Source organism: Theropithecus gelada, chromosome 11, assembly GCF_003255815.1.
Source record: "Theropithecus gelada isolate Dixy chromosome 11, Tgel_1.0, whole genome shotgun sequence".
Classification (NCBI taxonomy): Eukaryota; Metazoa; Chordata; class Mammalia; order Primates; family Cercopithecidae; genus Theropithecus; species Theropithecus gelada.
Window position 1 is genome coordinate 126195261 of NC_037679.1, and position 19225 is coordinate 126214485.

Consider the following 19225-nt stretch of genomic DNA (forward strand, 5'->3'; position numbering starts at 1 on the left):
CCAGCCTGGCTAACGTGGTGAGACCCCATCTCTACTAAAAACACGAAAAATTAGCTGGGCATGGTGGTGCATGCTTGTAATCCCAGCTACTCGGGAGGCTGAGGCAGGAGAATTGCATGAACCCAGGAGGTGGAGATTGCAGTGAGCCGAGATTGCACTATTGCACTCCAGCCTGGGCAACAAGAGCGAAACTCTTGTCTCAAAACTAAAATAAAATAAAAAATAAATATTAGCCAGAGATGATGTTACTTCTAACGAAGGAAAAAGTAATATTCACTACAAATATGAAGAATGTCTACCACCTCTCTAGCATTTCATTAAGGGAGTACACTGTGATTCTGATCACCTGCTTTCTGAATTTTATCATAAATTATATTTTGAATGAATAATAATCTGTGACTGTATTGGCAAAAATAGTCAAATATGAGATATTTTTAAAAGATGTAAGCCATTTGAATACTCTAGTTACTCTAATTCTAAGGATCGCTATTCCACAGAGGCCACTACTCTGCTTTGGAAGAGTTTCATTATACTTCCCTAGCAATGTAAGACATAGGAATCCAGAGTGGTTTTTACATCCCTTGCATTTACCCAAATACACCATCAGAGGGCAGCGCACACCTGGTTAACTTAAAAACTGCCTGTCTGGTGGCCTTATCAAAATAGTTGTCAAATTAGTCTAAGACATTCCTAAATTACCACTCAGATAGGCAGGAAAGCTGTTGGAAAAGACAAAAGGAGCAAAGATTTTAAAAAAGACAAAAGAATGCATTCCTTAAGACTCTGAGTTTCTACAAAAGGGAATCTGGAGCTAATCAATGCTGCAAAATGGGATAATAGAGTTAAAAAAGGAATTTTCTCAATCTGAGAAAACAGATTTGTTACATTTGAAAGACTTTTACTGCATATGATCATCTGAACACCAGCTACTAAACAAAAATCAGATCTCCTTGTTCCTGTTAAGATGTGCTAATTAGTAAGATGGCAACAAAGCCCACCATATAAAAGGGTCCCTTCAGTAATGTTTTCTTGAGTGAACAAAAATCAAGCCTGCCTTATATTGTATTCTGCTTTGCATCACAAACAGTTTTAGTGTATTTCTGGAAAAGCATCAGCAGTTTTTTTGAATTTTAAATTCTGGAATTATATAACTATATAGGCAGGCTTTTTTATAATAGAATATATTAGCTTTAAAACAGGTGATATTTAAACAGAAGACTTTAAATGTAAAAATCAGTAGAGCCTCGTTAAGGCTGTAAATCCAGAATTTGTGATAATGTGGATTAAATATTATTTACATAACATATAAGGAGGCTGGGCGCAGGGGCTCGCGCCTGTAATCCCGGCACTTTGGGAGGCCGAGGCAGGTGGATTACCTGAGGTCAGGAGTTCGAGACCAGCCTGACCAATATGGTGAAACCCCATCTCTACTAAAAATATAAAATTAGCCAGGCGTGGTGGCACATGCCTGTAATCCCTGCTCCTGTGGAGGCTGAGGCAGGAGAATCGCCTGAACCCAGGAGGCGGAGGTTGCAGTGAGCTAAGATTAAGCCATTGCACTCCAGCCTGGGCAACAAGAGCAAAACTCTGTCTCAAATAAACAAACAAACACATATAAGGAAAGGGATTTGCTAAGCAAATGCATAGTCTAAGCAGTGGGCAAGAGGAAATGCTTCAATTATTTAAGAATTTTTAAGTTTAATTCTAATCTTGTTTGCAAAAGAAATATGATGTATATGCATTTCTAACCAGCTTCTTGCATGATTCTAATATAGTCACCTAGTACCAGTAAACAGACTGCTCTTTGATTTTTTTTAGAACACCAGGCACTGCTTTCTTGGAGTAGATGATTAACCCAGCTAAAGCTTGATTTTTACTAGCTAGCACTTTGTTAACCTAGTGTGTTATATTGTGTGACTTTAAAATGATAAAAACAAAATAAAGTGGAGTTCTTATTCAGGTTAGTGCTCTAGTCCAAGTCACTAACAATTTACTATGTAATAGACATTCTAAGATTTCTGCTAACAATTCTACTTTCAATATATAAAATCAATTTTCAGAAAACTGTAAAGATGATTTCCTTGTTCAATTAAGATTCTACTAATTATAGAAAAGATTATATTGCACACTTTTCTCAAGTTACCTATGGGACTGACAATATGTCCATGTGTCCTGACAGTAAAGTCAGTTATCTGAATACGTTCCATTTTGGAGTAACAGATCTAAGTGCTAAGCAATTAACCACCACCACATTCAAGTTTAGAACTGGAAGATCTTTCATTATATTAATAGACCCTTTATTTTTAGATATAACAAAATACCAAAGATAAATGACCACATATGTCCTAATGTACTTGAGAAATCTCGCTACTAATGCTGTGTCACTAATTTTTTAGTACTGTATTTAAGAAAAAAAAAAAACCTGTCTTTTCTATTGGCATCATTCAAGGAAAAAAAAAAAAAAAAGCTGAATCAGGATGTTTCTGTGTGAATGCACATTCCTCACTAAATCTCTCAGGCAGCTGCTTTAGTCACTGTTACTAACACCTTGCTCTGTCATCTCTTTGTATACATGTCTAATTTATCAGTTTCTTGTAGATTGTCAGCAGCCTGCTGCCTCCGTACCGCCACAGTGCTCACAACTAGCCGGGAGGCAAGACTGCCCGACTGTCAGGTAAATTCAGATGTCCTTTCCCTTCCCACCCAGCTGCATGTCAGATCCATAGACCCCAGCTCCACTTTCCAACACCTGAACTGCCTAGGCATCTTTATGTTTTGCTATATTTTATTTCAAGTGTGGGTTACATAGACACACATTGGACACCTGCAGTCCCTGTGTTCCCAATGGGAATACAAGAGAGCTGGGGTTTATTTTGCTGGCTGCCAGCTGGTAGTCTACAGGCTGCGTTCAGCCCCTTTGTCTGTGTAAATACTTGGGTTAGTCCACTGTTTCATTCCTTTCCAAAAAATAAAAGCTGGAATTGTTATGATGTTTGTCCTACTTTTCATTTTCTTTTGTCTTTAAAATATATTTATTTTCCTATGGAATCCAAGGGACACCAATATACTAATTGACTTGCTTTGATTCCTATACATTATATGTATTAAAACATCACTCTATACTCCATGAATATGTACAATTATTATTTGTCAATTTAAAAAAATAAAATCCCCACTACTCAGGAGGCTGAGGTAGGAGGATCAATCGCTTGAGCCTGGGAGTTCAAGGCTGCAGCGAGCTATGATCACACCACTGCACACCTGCCTGGTGAGTAAGATCCTGTCGCTAAAAAACAAAACAAAACAAAAACCACAGTAAAATAAAATGTTTAAATAGGCCAGGCGTGATGACTCACACCTGTAATCCCAGCACTTCGGAAGGCTAAGGCAGAGGAATTACCTGAGGTCAGGAGTCTGAGACCAGCCTGGGCAACATGGTGAAACCCCGTCTCTACTAAAAATACAAAAATTAGCCAGACGTGGTGGCACATGCCTGCAATCCCAGCTACTCAGGAGGCTGAGACAAGAGAATCACTTGGACCCGGGAGGTGGAGGTTGCAGTGAGCTAAGATGGTGCCACTGCACTCCAACCTAGATGACAAAGAGAGAGTCCATCTAAAAAAAAAAAAAAAATTAAAAAATTAAAAAGATATGTATCTCAGGCCAACAAACAGGAAGATAGGAAGAATACAAAGGATTAGATACAAAGGCTGGGTGCAGTGCCTCACGCCTGTAATCTCAGCACTTTTGGGAGGCTGAGGCAGGAGGATTGCTTGAGTTCATGGATTTGCAGTTACAGTGAGTAAAATCACATCACTGCACTCCAGTCTGGGCGACAGAGCAAGACCCTGTCGATAGATAGATAGACAGACAGACAAAACAGCTGTGTAACAGTGTTTCTGTGTTTCTGTTCTCTGTCCACGCAGTAGCCTTGGTAAAAACTAAATTTGAAAGGTAGAGGAAAACATTGTAGTCAGCATTCAAAAGAAAATATTTGCTGTGACAGTGAACTTTATGTGAGATTACTTGAAAAATTGTAAAAGCAGGTTTGCACAGTCCCTGAACACTAACTGGAGAGTTTGCTGACAATTCCGATTCCAAAGGAAAGCTTTCCCAATCAGTCATGAATTGCCCTCCATCCTGGTGAACCTCCACATAGCATCTCAGCATTCCATCAGGACCTCGCCTCCATCCTGGAATCTTCAGCCACCTGGCCTCTGATGGTGCCAGACTTTAGTAGTCTGGTTGTGGTTTTCATCATCTGCTCAGTGTTGTCTCCTTATCACAGCTGTTGCCCTTCTACCAGCGGAAGGCTTCTTTTGAGCAGGGGCAGGCCCAAACACTTTCCATGTGTGTCTGAGGAGTAGATGTCAGTAGCAGGCTACACATGGTCGGGGTCAGAGCCAGGGGAGCTGGGGTGCCACAAGTGTGGAAGCACAGTGGCAGCTGAAGCCCAAGTGTCACATGGTCTCAGAGCCGATTGTGCAGCCAGTTTTATCAGTGGAACGTTGAGTTAGCACAGAAAGGTACATTACTGGCCAGGTGTCGTGGCTAACACCTGTAATCCCAGCACTTTGGGAGGCTGAGGTGGGAGGAGGGCTTGAACCCAGAACTTCGAGACCAGTCTGGGCAACACAGGGAGACCGCCCCCCCCCAACCTCTACAAACATTTTTTTAAAAATCAGCCAGGTGTAATGGCACATGCCTGTAGTCCCAGCTATTTAGGAAGCTGAGGTGGGAGGATCGCTTGAGCTGGTGAGGTCAAGGCTGCAGCAAGCTGTGATTGCACCACTGCGCTCCAGCCTCGGTAACAGAGCGAAACCTTGTCTCAAAAAACAAATAAATAAATAAAAAGAAAAATACATTATAAAATAGGTTACTAGCCAGCAGTTTCCAATTGGTGTCTTTTAGTCGATTGTTCCCACCACCTTCAGCGACAGGGCTTTAAGAAAGATTCTTCGCGGCCGGGTGCGGTGGCTCACGCCTGTAATCCCAGCACTTTGGGAGGCCGAGGTGGGCGGATCACGAGGTCAAGAGATCGAGACCATCCTGGCTAACATGGTGAAACCCTGTCTCTACTTAGCGGGGCATGGTGGCGTGTGCCTATAGTCGCAGCTATTCAGGAGGCTGAGGCAGAATAATCACTTGAACCCGGGAGGCGGAGGTTGCAGTGAACCAAGATGGTGCCACTGCACTCCAGCCTGGTGACAGAGCGAGACTCTGTCCCAAAAAAGGAAAAAAAAAAAAAAAGAAATAATGATAGTATAATTATAGATTTATCTCAGTTATGTAAGTAACTGAATGTAAATATTCAAACTCGTCTCAGTGGGATTCTACATGTGTCGCGGTTAAGAACATAGGCTCTTCACCTACAGTCCATTCTCTACCAAGCACCCCCAGCCCTTACCCAGGGCCTGGGTCAGTGCTGGGCACATGACAGCTGTTCACTGAATATTGATTATACCCGAATGAGTGAATGAGCTCTGGAATCATGTTGCTTGGGTTGAAATCCCACCTCTAATACCCACTAGTTGTTTAATTTTGGAAAATTTCTTTTGCTGGCTAAGATTCCATTTCTTCATTTGTAAAGTTCAGGTGACAGTAGTTATTGGGGGAATTCAGTGAGGCACACTCCTGGCTTGGAGTGTCTGCTCGGGAACTGTTATCAATACTCTTTTAGTATCTTCCCATTCCTCAAGACAAAGATCTGCAATCTCTTAACCTCTCTAATTTGCTTGAAGAAAGCATGGAGCAGGCTACTGTTTCGTTTGCTTGTTTGTTTCAGATTGGGTCTGACTAGGTTGCCCAAACTGGACTTGAACCCTGGGCTCAAGCAATCCTCCTGCCTCAGAAGACTACTGCTTTAAGTGTTTCCATTAAGTAGGAAATTGAAAGGCTAGCAGGAGATTTTTTTAACTTTTTTTTTTTTCCACCTTGCTTGTTTTTTGAGAACCAGTTTGACTAAACAATTATGTAGTCTAGTTCCATCTGTTCTGAGATTAATGAATTTAGGTTGCTTACTACTGCCACAGGGATGATTTACTTCAAAGAAAAGCAATTTAATGAATTGCAAATATTTCCAGCTTCTCAAATGTTTCCAGTTTCTACTCGCATGAATACAGCCTGATCTAGAGCGCAATTCTACTGTTCCCCATCGTGGTCTGCATAAAGAAATGATTAAATGCATATAGATCTGAAAAGGCTCCTTTTCAAAGTTGCTGGGATGATGACTGACTCTCTTCCCACCCATACCCACTACTAAATGGGTCAATGTTAATATTTCTTTGCCCTTTTTACTCCTTCTTGGCAGAAAAGTTAACCCATAGCCAACATTCGAATTCTTAGTATAAACCAGACAAGGTTTCAGTTCTTTTTTTTTTTTTTTTTGAGACAGAGTCTCGCTCTGTCACCCAGGCTGGAGTGCAGTGGCACGATCTCGGCTCACTGCAAGCTCCACCTCCCGAGTTCACGCCATTCTCCTGCCTCAGCCTCCTGAGTAGCTGGGACTGCAGGCGTCCCCCACCATGCCCAGCTAATTTTTTTTGTATTTTTAGTAGAGATGGGGTTTCACCATGTTAGCCAGGATGGTCTCGATCTCCTGACCTCATGATCCACCCGCCTCAGCCTCCCAAAGTGCTGGGATTCCAGGCATGTAACCTCCCGTAAGGGGTGAGCCAGTTATTACACCCATTTTTTTGTTGTTTTTGTTTGGTTTAGTTTTTTGGCTTTTGTTTTTGTTTTTGTTTTGAGACGGAGTCTCCCTCTGTTGCCCAGGCTGGAGTGCAGTGGCGTGACCTTGACTCACAGGAACCTCCACCTCCTGGGTTCAAGCGATTCTCCTGCCTCAACCACCGAAGTAGCTGGAATTTCAGGTGTGCGCCACCACACCCAGCTGATTTTTGTATTTTTAGTAGAGACAGGGTTTCACCATGTTGGCCAGGCTGCTCTTGAACTCCTGACCTCCAGTGATCTGCGCGCCTCAGCCTCCCAAAGTACTGGGGTTACAAGCATGAGCCACCACCCCTGGCCTTACACCCATTTTTATGTGATGAATTCAAGGTTTGGGAAGGTAAAATGACTTGTTCAAGGTCACATATCCTGAACACAACTGAGCCCAGTGACTCCTACCTACCACCACAGGTGGCTGCACTGCAGAGGAGAAATCTGTTTCAGTTACACTGTGAGGAACAAAGTGAGAGTATGTAAATCACCCACCATGATTCCTTTTCCCTCAAACGAAAAGGAATATTTGTTTAATGGGAAATAGAAGATGTGCTAAGAATGTTGAGTTATTTCACATCAGGTGTTCTGTTTCTCATTTTGAAAAATGATTTTCAGTGCTGCGTGTGGTGGCTTATGCCTGTAATCCCAGTACTTTGGGAGGCCAAGGTGGGCGGATCACCTGAGGTCAGGAGTTTGAGACCAGCCTTGCCAACATTGTGAAACCCCATCTCTTCTAAAAAGACATAAATTAGCTGGGCATGGTGGCAGGCAACTGTAATCCCAGCTCCTTGGGAGGCTGAGGCAAGAGAATCACTTGGACCAGGGAGGCGGAGGTTGCAGTGAACCAAGCACTCCAACTTGAGCGACAGAGTGAGACTCTATCTTAAAAAAAAAAAAAAATTATTTTGTACTTCCCTCAGTTTATACATATATTCAAACAGCTTTTAAGGTGAATGATTTTTTTAATAAAAGAGCATTTTCTCGCATTTAATAATGTAGAACTTTTCAGTTGGGCACAGTGACTCACCTCTGTAGTCCCAGCACAGTGGGAGGCCAAAGTGGGAAGATCACTGGAGCCCAGGATTTCCAGACCAGCCTAGGCAACTTGGTGAAACCCTGTCCTTTAAAAAAAATACAAAAATTAGGCATAGTGGGCTGCATCTGTAGTCGCAGCTAGTCAGGAGGCTGCGGTTGGGGGATCGTTTGAGCCTAGGAGTTCCAGGCAGCAGTGAGCCGAGATTGTGCCACTGTGTTCCAGCTTGGGTGGCAGAAGAGGACCCTGTCTCCAAAAAAAGAAAAAAAGTAGAACATTTCCATGTAAACTTTGTACAGGCTGATTCCATTGTAGAGCTAAATTATCAAAACTGTTTATAGATAATAGATATTATAATATGAAAGGAATGCCCAAGGTTTATAGCCTTGGATATAATATTGAAATATATAGAGTTGTTTGGTATTTAACACTTCCCTTCTATCAAGTAGTTTTCCACTTGGGAAAAAAAAAAGAAACTTCCTGAAGAGGTATCCAATTTTATATCTTAGTAACAGTTTCCTAAACTTGCTGTTTACAACGTGATCTACCTATGTAAAGTAAAATCAATGGTAAATGTTGAATAACAAGTGGACTCTTGAAAATATTTAGCAATCACAACTGAAACTGAATTCATTCTATGACTTAAATGATTATAATTTATCAAATATTTATATCCAAGAAATAGTATCTTAACCTGTAAGCCAAGAACGTGTGTTTTACAGGTTAATTTACACATAATATACACCATGGGATTGCAGCATTTTATCCAAATTAAAAATATAATACTATAGATAATAACTCACTTTATATGAGAAATCTATCTAAAGGAGTGAAAAAATGTTTAAATCATCACGAATGATGTAAGGTCAAGATGTGAGGCAAAGTGAGTTGTAACCCATATTTAAGCTATTGTTACACACTTCAGCTGGTCAAGCAGAAATATTTGTCCTCCTTTATCAAAAAGAATACCAAGGCCAGGCGCAGTGGCTCACGCCTGTAATCCCAACACTTTGGGAGGCCAAGGCGGGTGGATCCCAAGGTCAGGAGTTCGAGACTATCCTGGCTAACACAGTGAAACCCTGTCTCTACTAAAAAAAAATACAAAAAATACAAACAATTAGCCGGGTGTGGTGGCATGTGCCTGTAGTCCCAGCTACTCAGGAGGCTGAGGCAGGAGAATCGCTTGAACCTGGGAGGTGGAGGTTGCAGTGAGCCCAGATCGCGCCACTGCACTCCAGGCCGGGCGACAGATTGAGACTCTGTCTCAAAAAAAAAAAAGGGTATTGGATTACACAAGGTCTTCAAAAACATATCTTTCTTGGGCGGACATGGTGGCTCATGCCTGTAAACCTAGCACTTTGGGAAGTTGAGGCAGGCTGATCACTTGAGGTTCGAGTTCAAGACCAGCCTGGGCAACATGGTGAAACTCCGTCTCTACTAAAAATACAAAAATTAGCCAGGTGTGGTGGCACAGGCCTGTAATCCCAGCTACTCAGGAGGCTGAGGCACTAGAATTGCTTGAACGCAGGAGGCAGAGGTTGTAGTGAGCTGAGATCGCGCCACTGCATTCCAGCCTGGGCGACAAACTGAGATTCTGCTCAAAAGAAAAGAAAAGATAAAAACCAACCCCATATCTTTCTTGTGTAATGTGACCATTCTGCGTTACTTGCCATAAATCACATTGCATAATATGTTTAATTCCCTAAAAAGAAATTAGTTCTGGTGCTGACTTCCACAGCATATATAGTAAAATTGGAATGATACAGAGATTAGCATGACCCCTGCACGAGGATGACACAAATTAGTGAAGCGTTCCATATTAAAATAAAGTAAAAAGAAGAAATAAAACACTTAAAAAAAAGAAATTAGCTCTAAGTCATGCATATTTACAGAAAGAAACTGTTAGGTCCGTGGGAAAGTCTGACCTGTAACCTGCTGTTTCCCAGGCCGTCAAACTCCGTTTGGAGGGTCAAGCATGAATCTTGCCATACATTATTTTCTGTTTTCTTTTTTAAAGATTTTCTTTTCTGTTTTTGAGACGGAGTTTTGCTATTGTTAACCAGGCTGGAGTGCAATGGCATGGTCTTGGCTCACCACAACCTCCACCTCCCGGGTTCAAGCGATTCTCCTGCCTCAGCCTCCGGAGTAGCTGAGATTACAGGCATGTGTCACGACGCCCGGCTTATTATTATTATTATTATTATTTGTATTTTTAGTGGAGACAGGGTTTCTCCATGTTGGTCAGGCTGGTCTTGAACTCCCAACCTCAGGTGATTCGCCTGCCCCGGCCTCCCAGAGTGCTGGGATTACAGGCGAGAGCCACTGCGCCAGGCCTAAGATTTTCTTAATTAATTAATTAATTAATTAATTTTTTATTTTTGAGATAGAGTCTCACTCTGTCACCCTCAGGCTGGAATGCATTGGCGCAATCTCGGCTCACTGCAAGCTCCGCCTCCTGGGTTGACGCCATTCTCAGTAGAGACGGGGTTTCGCCATGTTAGCCAGGATGGTCTCTATCTCCTGACCTCGTGATCCGCCCGCCTGGGCCTCCCAAAGTGCTGGGATTACAGGCGTGAGGCACCGCGCCCGGCCTTATTTTCCCATTTATAAATGAGGCCAGGCACGGTGGCTCGTGTGTAATCCCAGCAATTTGGGAGGCCGACGTGGGCAGATCACTTGAAGTCAGGAGTTCGAGACCAGCCTGGCCAACATGGTGAAACCTCGTCTCTACTAAAAACATAAAAAAAATTAGCCAGACGCGGTGGTGGGCGCCTGTAATCCCAGCTACTCGGGAGGCTAAAGCAGAAGAATTGCTTGAACCCAGGACGGGAAGGTTGCAGTGAGCCGAGATCGTGCCACTACACTCCTGCCTGGGGGACAGAGTGAGACTTTATCAAAAAATTTTACAAATGAAACTATGTACTATTTTCTTAGGCTTTTTGTTGAAGCTCCAGTTCTCCCATGTTTACTTATCACATTTTAAAAATAGGTAGGAAAAATAATTTTTATCAGTGCTTGTCTTTTTTGTTGTTGTTGTTGTTGTTGTTGAGACGGAGTCTCGCTCTGTCACCCAGGCTGGAGTGCGATGGCGCGATCTCAGCTCACTGCCAACCTCTGCCTCCTGGGTTCACGCCATTCTCCTGCCTCAGCCTCCCGACTAGCTGGGACTACAGGCACCCGCCACTAAGCCCGGCTAATTTTTATTGTATTTTTAGTAGAGACGGGGTGTCACCATGTTAGCCAGAATGGTCTCGATCTCCTGACCTCGTGATCCGCCCATCTCGGCCTCCCAAAGTGCTGGGATTACAGGCGTGAGCCACCGTGCCGGGCAATCAGTGCTTGTCTTAACCAGTTCAGAACAGCAAATCTTCTTTTAAACTAAACTTACAACACTTCAAAAAGTTTGGGAAGTAAGAATAACCTCAAGCCAATCAGATATTTTACATAATTGCGATTTTGTATTAAAATGTAAGAGATATAAAGGATAATTTCAATACCAAAGATAAAAATTATTTGTTTAATACTAATTTTAATGACTCCAACAATATTAGCTTTAAAAAACTATGCTTAAATAGTAATAATGAGCCTTGAATCATTCTCTCAAACATCACTTCTGGCAGAAACGAATTATATAGTACTGACTTTCATAGTTTAAGGGAAAATAAGAGTTTTAGAAAAATACTCATCTTTTCTAATTAAAAAAAAAAAAATCCCATGTTGTGATATCCCCACTGCTAGTCTCATTTTTTTGTTTGTTTGTTTGTTTGAGAGGGAGTCTCGCCCTGTCGCAAGGCTGCTGGAGTGCAGTGACACCATCTTGGTTCACTGCAATCTCTGCCTCCTGGATTCAAGTAGTTCTCCTGCCTCAGCCTCCCAAGTAGCTGGGACTGCAGGCACACACCACCATGACCAGCTAATTTTTTTTTGTATTTTTAGTAGAGACAGGGTTTCAACATGTTGGTCAGGATGGTCTCGATCTCTTGACCTCATGATCCACCCGCCCCAGCCTCCCAAAGTGCTGGGATTACAGGTGTGAGCCACTGTGCCCGGCCACTAATCACATTTTAGAAGGCCCAAACCCAAATGTGTTTTGTCATTTTATACTAGGAAACTCAAATGATTTTGCTTCTTTATTCTTCAAGATTATTCATCCAGACACTGATAGGCCTGAGCACGGGTTCATTCAAACTAGAGGCTATCATAGGCGGTCATTTGGAAAGCTACTATATACTTAACAAATGTGAAATGTTAGGCTGGACTCAGTGGCTCATGCCTATAATCCCAACACTTTGGGAGGCCGAGGCAGGTGGATCACCTGAGGTCAGGAGTTTGAGACCAGTCTGGCCAATATGGCAAAACCCCGTCGCTACTAAAAATACAAAAATTGGCCGGGCATGGTGGTGCGTGCCTGAAATCCCAGCTGCTTGGGAGGCTGAGGCAGGAGAATCGCTTGAACCCGGGAGGTGGAGGCTGCAGTGATCTGCCTGGGTAAAAGAGCGAGACTCATCTTAAAAAAAAAAAAAAAAAAAAAGGTGAAATATAAAACTCTTCTGTATTTTTTATACCTCCAAGCCCAAGCAGGAATCCTTAGAGCAAATTAGACTTCCACAGGCAAATTCTTTATCCTAGTGAATCTGGATCTACCAGATAACTACAGAATCCTCTAAACTCCAAAGCCTTGTCAACCTACCAGTACCACCAGCATCAGTGGGAGCTCATTAAAAATGCAGAATCTCAGGTCCCACCCCACACCTAATGAATCCAAATCTGCCCTTTATACTGAGATCCCCAGGTAATTTGAATGCATATTAAAGTTTGAAAAGAACTGATCTCATGAAATCTTACAGCTAACGCAGAGACCTAGGAGAACAACACTGTGCAAAAATTGAAAAGAACTTCTGTAAAATGCTGGGGGCAAGAAAAGAGAAAAAAAAAAGAGTGCCTTTCATATATCATTTCCTTAATACATTTCATTTTTCTTTTTTATGCCTTGTTTTGAAAAGCCACCATTGTCTTGGCATGCTTTAGATGGAAACCATTTACTGTGCAAGATTTCTGTTCATGTTCTTAAATGTATGCAAAAATAACTTGTCTAACCCCTACTACTGTGCCTGGCCCTTTGAAATGTGTTTCTTGCTGACGTGCTTGTTTCTCCTTTCCAGTCCTGACACAGCTCTCCCCGAGGAGCAGCCACATTCCAGCTCCCAGTGCGCCCCTCTCCACTGTCTCTCCAAGCCTCCTCACCCCTAGTCTTCATCTCCTGTGGACGAACATCTGGGGTGGAAGTTTTGTAGCCACACACAGGATACTGCCCAAGATTCAGCGGGTGTTTTCTTCTCAGTTGTTAGATGTACAATTGGATTAATGTCCGTCATTTTGGAAGACGAGAGAAAGTTGAGAAGAACACGAAGCACAGACCCTGATGTGATAAAACATTTGTGGTTTCTCTGAGTCACAGATAAACTTCTGCCATCAAATGGCTACAGTTCATTTAAGTTTAAAAAAAAGAAAAGAGAAACAGGAAACATGTCTCAGATGGCTGGCTTTACCTCGATAGCATAAGAGAGACCTAAGACATGTAAAATACATGTATTGTAATATCTTTCCTCACACTCCAAATTCAGCTAGGGAAGTTGATTCCAATATTTTTGTCATTGATATTTATTTTGTACTTTGTTTGCCACATGATTTATGTCTATAAAAATAATTTCTCTGAAGTGAATTTACTTCATTTATTTTCAAATAAGCATAATTTGCTCAATTAAGTATGAGTTTGAATTTAGTTTGAAATCTGGAATTGGCCAGACTGTGGTCATTTTTCTTGCACAAAATGATAAATGAGGTGCATCAGAATGTTAACAATAACTGTATTTTGCTGCTACGCTGGTATTGTTTATGCACTTATTTTCTAATCAGTAGCTTATTAACTGCTGGGTTTTGTTTTTGTATTTTTAACTAGAGTTCTTCACTGGACATTACTAAGTAAATCTAAGAAAGAGACTAAGTTATGATTTATTGACTTATTCAAGTTTTGATGGCATCTTTAATTTTATTTTTTCATCGCAGTTGAGTAGATGTACTGGTGCTGCTCCTTTGTATGTGTGTATGTGTGTGATAACGTTAAAGAAGGCTCAATAACTTGAAGGGAAAAAAATGGTGTGTTTATTTAACGAACAGGATTTTTTTTACTTCTCCCAAAATCAGGGTCCTACTGAGTCTTTCCTGATAAAAGGTATCAAGTACAAATAGGAAAATATATACATACATAGATGTAAGATAGCCTTTAATTAATTAATTTACCCAGAGAGTGTTCAAAGTTTGATTAAAATTGTATGTTTTGTTGTTGTTAGGTTTTTTCATAACGAATCTTCCTTGCCAAAAAACAATAGATAATAAACCTTAGCTCATTGTCTACTTTTGACAAACACTCAGGTGCCTACAAACATTCTATTATCTTGAGATAATACATGTTCCTGGTTAATTTACAGATTCTGCTGGGTAACTTTTATGACTTGATTTAAGGCAGTGGATTTTCATAGCAAAATTTATTTTGCACATAATCTGACAAACAAGGAAAACAGCTAACTGAGCTGAAAGGTCTAACACTCTTGGGCTCCTTAACCATCAAGTGCTGCCCACACAATTGCTCCTAGCCCTGATTCCTTGTCTTTGTCAGGTAGCCTTAACTTATTTAAAACCATAAGGGTTTACCTTTTCATGTAAAGACATCTGTAACTTCTCTTCAAAACAAAAATGACCCTCACTGTTAACACAAAGGACAGTTACCAGTGTAGGGCACTGAAAAAGGAGATCCAGGAGCCACTCAGCTCACTGAGCGGACATGGGTGGCACAGAAATGGAGTGGTCCATCAGAGACCAAATGGTAAGTCATAAAGCACATTGCAGGAGCTTTTGTCAGTCATACACCTATTAAGTAGTGGTCGCTATTACCAAAGCAACCAGGACGTTTTGTGTTCTTTATATGAGTGCTATTTTCCACAGTGTCATTTATTATGCAACGTGGAGTAAAGAGTTGAATTCTTCACCAAAATAGGGATTCAGGTTAAAGTACAGAAACAGAAACAGAAACAAAACGATTCGACATGAAGGTCCTAACCATAGCAGCCTAACCTTCCGCTCTTTTCTACCTGCATGGCCTTGCTGTTCCTAAACATTGTCTTCATTTCACTGGTGGTGTGTCTGTCTGGTACCAGTATTGGTGTGACTGTGGATTTTATCAGAGTTCAATGAAAGAAAGCTTACCCCTGCCCTCACTTTTTGTTTTCTTATTTTTCCCCCTTTGTCAAGCACCATGTATTTGGACCTGACAAGTGGCATAGCTGCTAAGCTGACTTTTAATAAAAACTGTTTGTGCCTGAGGGAAATATATGCCTTTTTAAAACGTACCTCAGAACATGTTCCTATATCACTGCATCGGTTTTGTTTGGGGGACTGGGAGTTCAGCAGGAAGTACTGTCTGTGTGTGAGGACGGGGCAGTACTGCTGGTCGGCGATGTTGTATTTGCATTCTTTATCCCTAACTCTGGATCTAGGACTCCATGAAAAGCCGGGTCACACACAAAACATGTATTTCTTCCAATACAAAGTGTATTATTACGTCTATTATAAACTAGTTTCATTTCAGTTATTTATCTTCATAGAGTGGGAAAGGCTTGTTCTGAAATACTAATTCTATGAAAATAATAATTTTAGTGAATCTTTGCCAAGAAGTTATAGAAACTTGGAAATACATTTCTCATTTTCAGCACAAAATTAAGTGATAGTCCCTAAGAAGTAAGAGAGAATAACATGTATTTACACTGTGGCATCATTTAGTATAGTTTAAACTGAGCCATATCTCTATTTATTTATAGGCATTTAAAATGAATCAATATGTATAGTGTTGATAAAAATCAGTATCTGTAAAGATAACATCAGGAATTCAAAAGGAAATTGAAAAGTGGAAGAACTAGTGAGAACCGAAAAGAATGAACCTCTTTAAGACTGATTGAAGACATACTTGGAGAGGAAAAATAAACAGCAGAAATACACTAAAAAATACTGGCTAATTATTGCAAACACAGTGAGCAAAGATTAATGCTAACTAAGTAAAAGTAGTTGGCAAAGTAAACAGGTAGTTTTTAAAAAGTAAGCACAATTACAATATTGAAAAGAATAGTATGGAGAAATGCTTTTCTCCTGAGGATTTTCCTTAATCAAAAAATAAGAAGCAGCAATAAATTGTCTTTGGCCTGAGTGCTGAGTGGCATAAATAAAGGAGCTTGGCTTGATCTTTCTCGTCCACACATAATCCATTAGATTCCATTCATATATCCAATTCTGGATTCTAATAAAAGGAATTTGGAGAATTTGAGAAAAAGGAAAACTGTTAAATAAGAGAAGACCTATTTAGAAATTATACTTTAGTCTAACCAAGAGGAGGTACAATAGTGGTCTTCAAGAAAAGAACATTTAACAAATGATAGATATCAGCTAAGATATTGTTACTAAGTCTAGAATGAAAAAGGCTTCAGTGTGAAGGATGTATAGTAACTCTAGGAAAGAGATTTTTAACACTGGGAAATTAACATGGAAATTGATAATCATAAGGAATAGTTGTTTTTTAAAAATCGAGTATCATTGGTGGTCTAGTAAGTATTAAGTGGCAAGATAGGAGAATGCATTTCAGTTCTGGGAGCTCATAATCCTGTGATTCTTTTAAGTTTTAAGATACGTTAAAGTTTTATTGGTTAATCATAAAATATTTTGTATTTGAAAATAGGATGGCAATCTTAATTTTTCCAAGATATTGGTTGGAAAAAAAGAAGGATTGTTGGTATTATTTTTTCTTCCAGCTATATTCTATGGTATCTTTAATATTGTTCAGAATATAGTACTTTTACTAAAAAACTTCCATTGTCGGAGTCTAGAAAACAATGTCCTCAGGAATACTTCAGAAATAGAAGGTATGCAGTCCCTCAGTGGGGGCAAATGCATTTCAGATTTTGTCTTTATTTAGAAGGATCTTCAGTCTACGACATTTGCTTTTTCGTGCTTTGGAAAATATCCTTGTGCAGAGAAGTCCTTCTGTTTGAAACAAGCATGAAACATTGGTCCAATAACCTAAGAATATGGAAATTTCTTGATATTCTGTATTAATTAAAGTTCTCTACATGTCTCAAATGGAGACCACAAAACATGAAAAGGAAGAAATGAAATACCTTTTCTTCTGGGATGAGTGTCAATTTTAATGTATAATTGTCATAATCAGTCAAAAGTTACAATCTGTCCCTCAGTGACATCGGGGGAAGCTGATGGATTTCCAGTAAGGAGCTGTGGTGGGTTCAACCTCAGGCTGCCACAAATACATTGATATGGTAGGTAGGAAGTAGGACTACATTTGAAAGAAACTTATAGGATAAAGTTCACAATTTTAAAAAGGTTGCCCTCCAGTTTTTTTGTTTGTTTATAAACTAGAGTGATTTTAAGTAATCCTTACATTTAAGGCTGCAAAAAATGTACAAGAATATGTTTTCAAGTAAAGGGAACATAATTCTTCAAAAAGCTGTTGAACTGGAGTTATGATAGGTTATGACAGATAGCATGATCAGTGCTGATACTGACAAGTACTTTTTTATCTTAAAATCAACTTCTATGGAACTACAAGATCAATCTAGCTCCCGAGTGACCTTTTCCATTGTCTGTAATAATGCCCTCGGATGAGTTGTGTCTAAAATTAAGTTCATCTTTATTTATATGCCAACTTAACTGCCAGAGTCCCTAATGTATTGCATTTGTAACCTGATCCTATTATGTTAATACCTGAAAGATTTCATCTAGACATGTCTTTCGTCCGTATTATTCAAAGTGTAATTGAAAGAGATATTTAGTATGTTCCCCAACTGAGAATTTTCCAGAATATTCTACTTAAGAAGAAGAAGAGCAATTAACTGCCTTTAGTGTAAGGGCGAGAGTGCATAGAAATATGCAATGTAAAATGTTTGCATGAATTATTTCACATCATGTAAGCTTTCCCATATTCATAAGATGAACACTATAGAAGTCTCATTTCTCTGTGATCTGTCCATTAGGAGTGTAAGGAGATTGTTATCTATATCTAGTCTCCTTTCCATATTGAAATGCATGGCTCTAATCCTTGGTGTATTTTTATCCCTTACTTCTCGAGTTATTTAAAATTTGCCCTGTTTAAACTGAAGCCTGGATAAACTGCTGAGCCAGATTATTCCTGTGATTGGAATTTCATTGCTGTAGAACACTCGTTGAGAACATTTTTTTTACTTTTTTTCTTTCAGAATTATTATTCGATCATTTTCTCTAATGAAAACACCGAGAAGTAAATCTGGTGCTTCTTAGTGTAAATATGTTTTTCTTTTTAAAAAACCATTTTAAAACAAAGATGAGAGAACTATAAAGTAAGGGGAAATATCATTTTATTTAAAAATAATTATTCAGTGATAGATAATGGAGATATAGAATGAACCATTGGGTTCATAGGTATGATTTATGCAGCCAGTCTTAGAGGAAATACATCATTTTAACATTATTCCCACGAAATGTTTAAGCTCCATGGTTTGACTATGAGAGTCAAACAATTTATTATTTGAAAATCTCATGACATTTTTATAATCTACTCTGTTTTTATTTGCATGATTATGCTTACGTGATGAACCGTCCATGATTCTGATGCTGTATTTCTTTCCAGTATTAACATGTGTATTGTGTGGCCAACCTTGATTTGTACACTGTATTATTGTTGTAATGATTCAACTGTTCCTACATTTAATTGCAGTTTTATTATTATGCCTTTTGGGGTTAAATGATGTGAAGTGTTTCCACCTACTGATAAATACCATATGAAAACGTGACTAAAAGACTGATCTAAGAAACTTTTTTGTTGTTATTTTTAAAAATATGAATTTCAAAAGAAATGTTCTCAAAGACACATGCATTTGTTTTAAATTCAAAAAATTCTTATGAATTTATTATTGCTTGTACTTTAACTTTTTTTATGGTAGACAATCCTAAGTGAATAATGTCTCATGGGAGAATCCACATCATATGTGCTTGTATTTGTGTAATCTGATCATGCACTCAATGGTTGGAAAAGGCACTCCAGTGCTAAGAAAATAACCAGAAGCCAATATGTCGATTCTTATATCTTGGTTTATGTTACCAACTGCATATGGTGTAATGCATAACTTTTTCCAGTAAATAAACTGGTTATTTTTTGTTCATTTCATTAATGCTGCCTTTTTATCAATTTGAGCAGTTTTTCTGTATGTCGTTTTGATGTATACTTACAAAAAGGATAAGAGTATATGAATTCAGATATGATCTACATGTTCATTCAAAGTGAGGACTTATTTGAACTAAAAATTAAATTCCTTGCTTTAACAACAATTCTTTTTTTTTTTTTTTTTTTTTTTTTTGAGACGGAGTCTTTGCTCT

The 19225-nt window shown here is 39.6% G+C and overlaps 1 protein-coding gene and 1 non-coding gene across 7 annotated transcripts in view; both read left to right on the plus strand.

Annotated features, from left to right (window-relative positions):
- Nucleotides 1–19016, plus strand: part of BICD1 (BICD cargo adaptor 1) — a 271468-nt gene extending 252452 nt beyond the window's left edge. For 3 of the 6 annotated variants that reach the window (XR_003121813.1, XM_025402491.1, XM_025402492.1), the window contains 2 exons: nucleotides 2599–2674; nucleotides 12919–19016. Coding sequence is in view for 5 of the 6 variants with exons in the window: in XM_025402491.1 (XP_025258276.1) it covers nucleotides 2599–2674; nucleotides 12919–13006 (164 nt within the window). In the remaining variant the exon portion in view is untranslated. Of the gene's footprint in view, nucleotides 1–2588; nucleotides 2675–12918 lie in introns of all 6 variants that reach the window. The other 3 variants (XM_025402493.1, XM_025402494.1, XM_025402496.1) reach the window with 3 other exon arrangements.
- Nucleotides 9479–9580, plus strand: LOC112635620. The gene has a single exon (XR_003121965.1). It is a non-coding gene; the product is annotated as a U6 spliceosomal RNA (small nuclear RNA).
- Nucleotides 19017–19225: the final 209 nt, after the last annotated feature.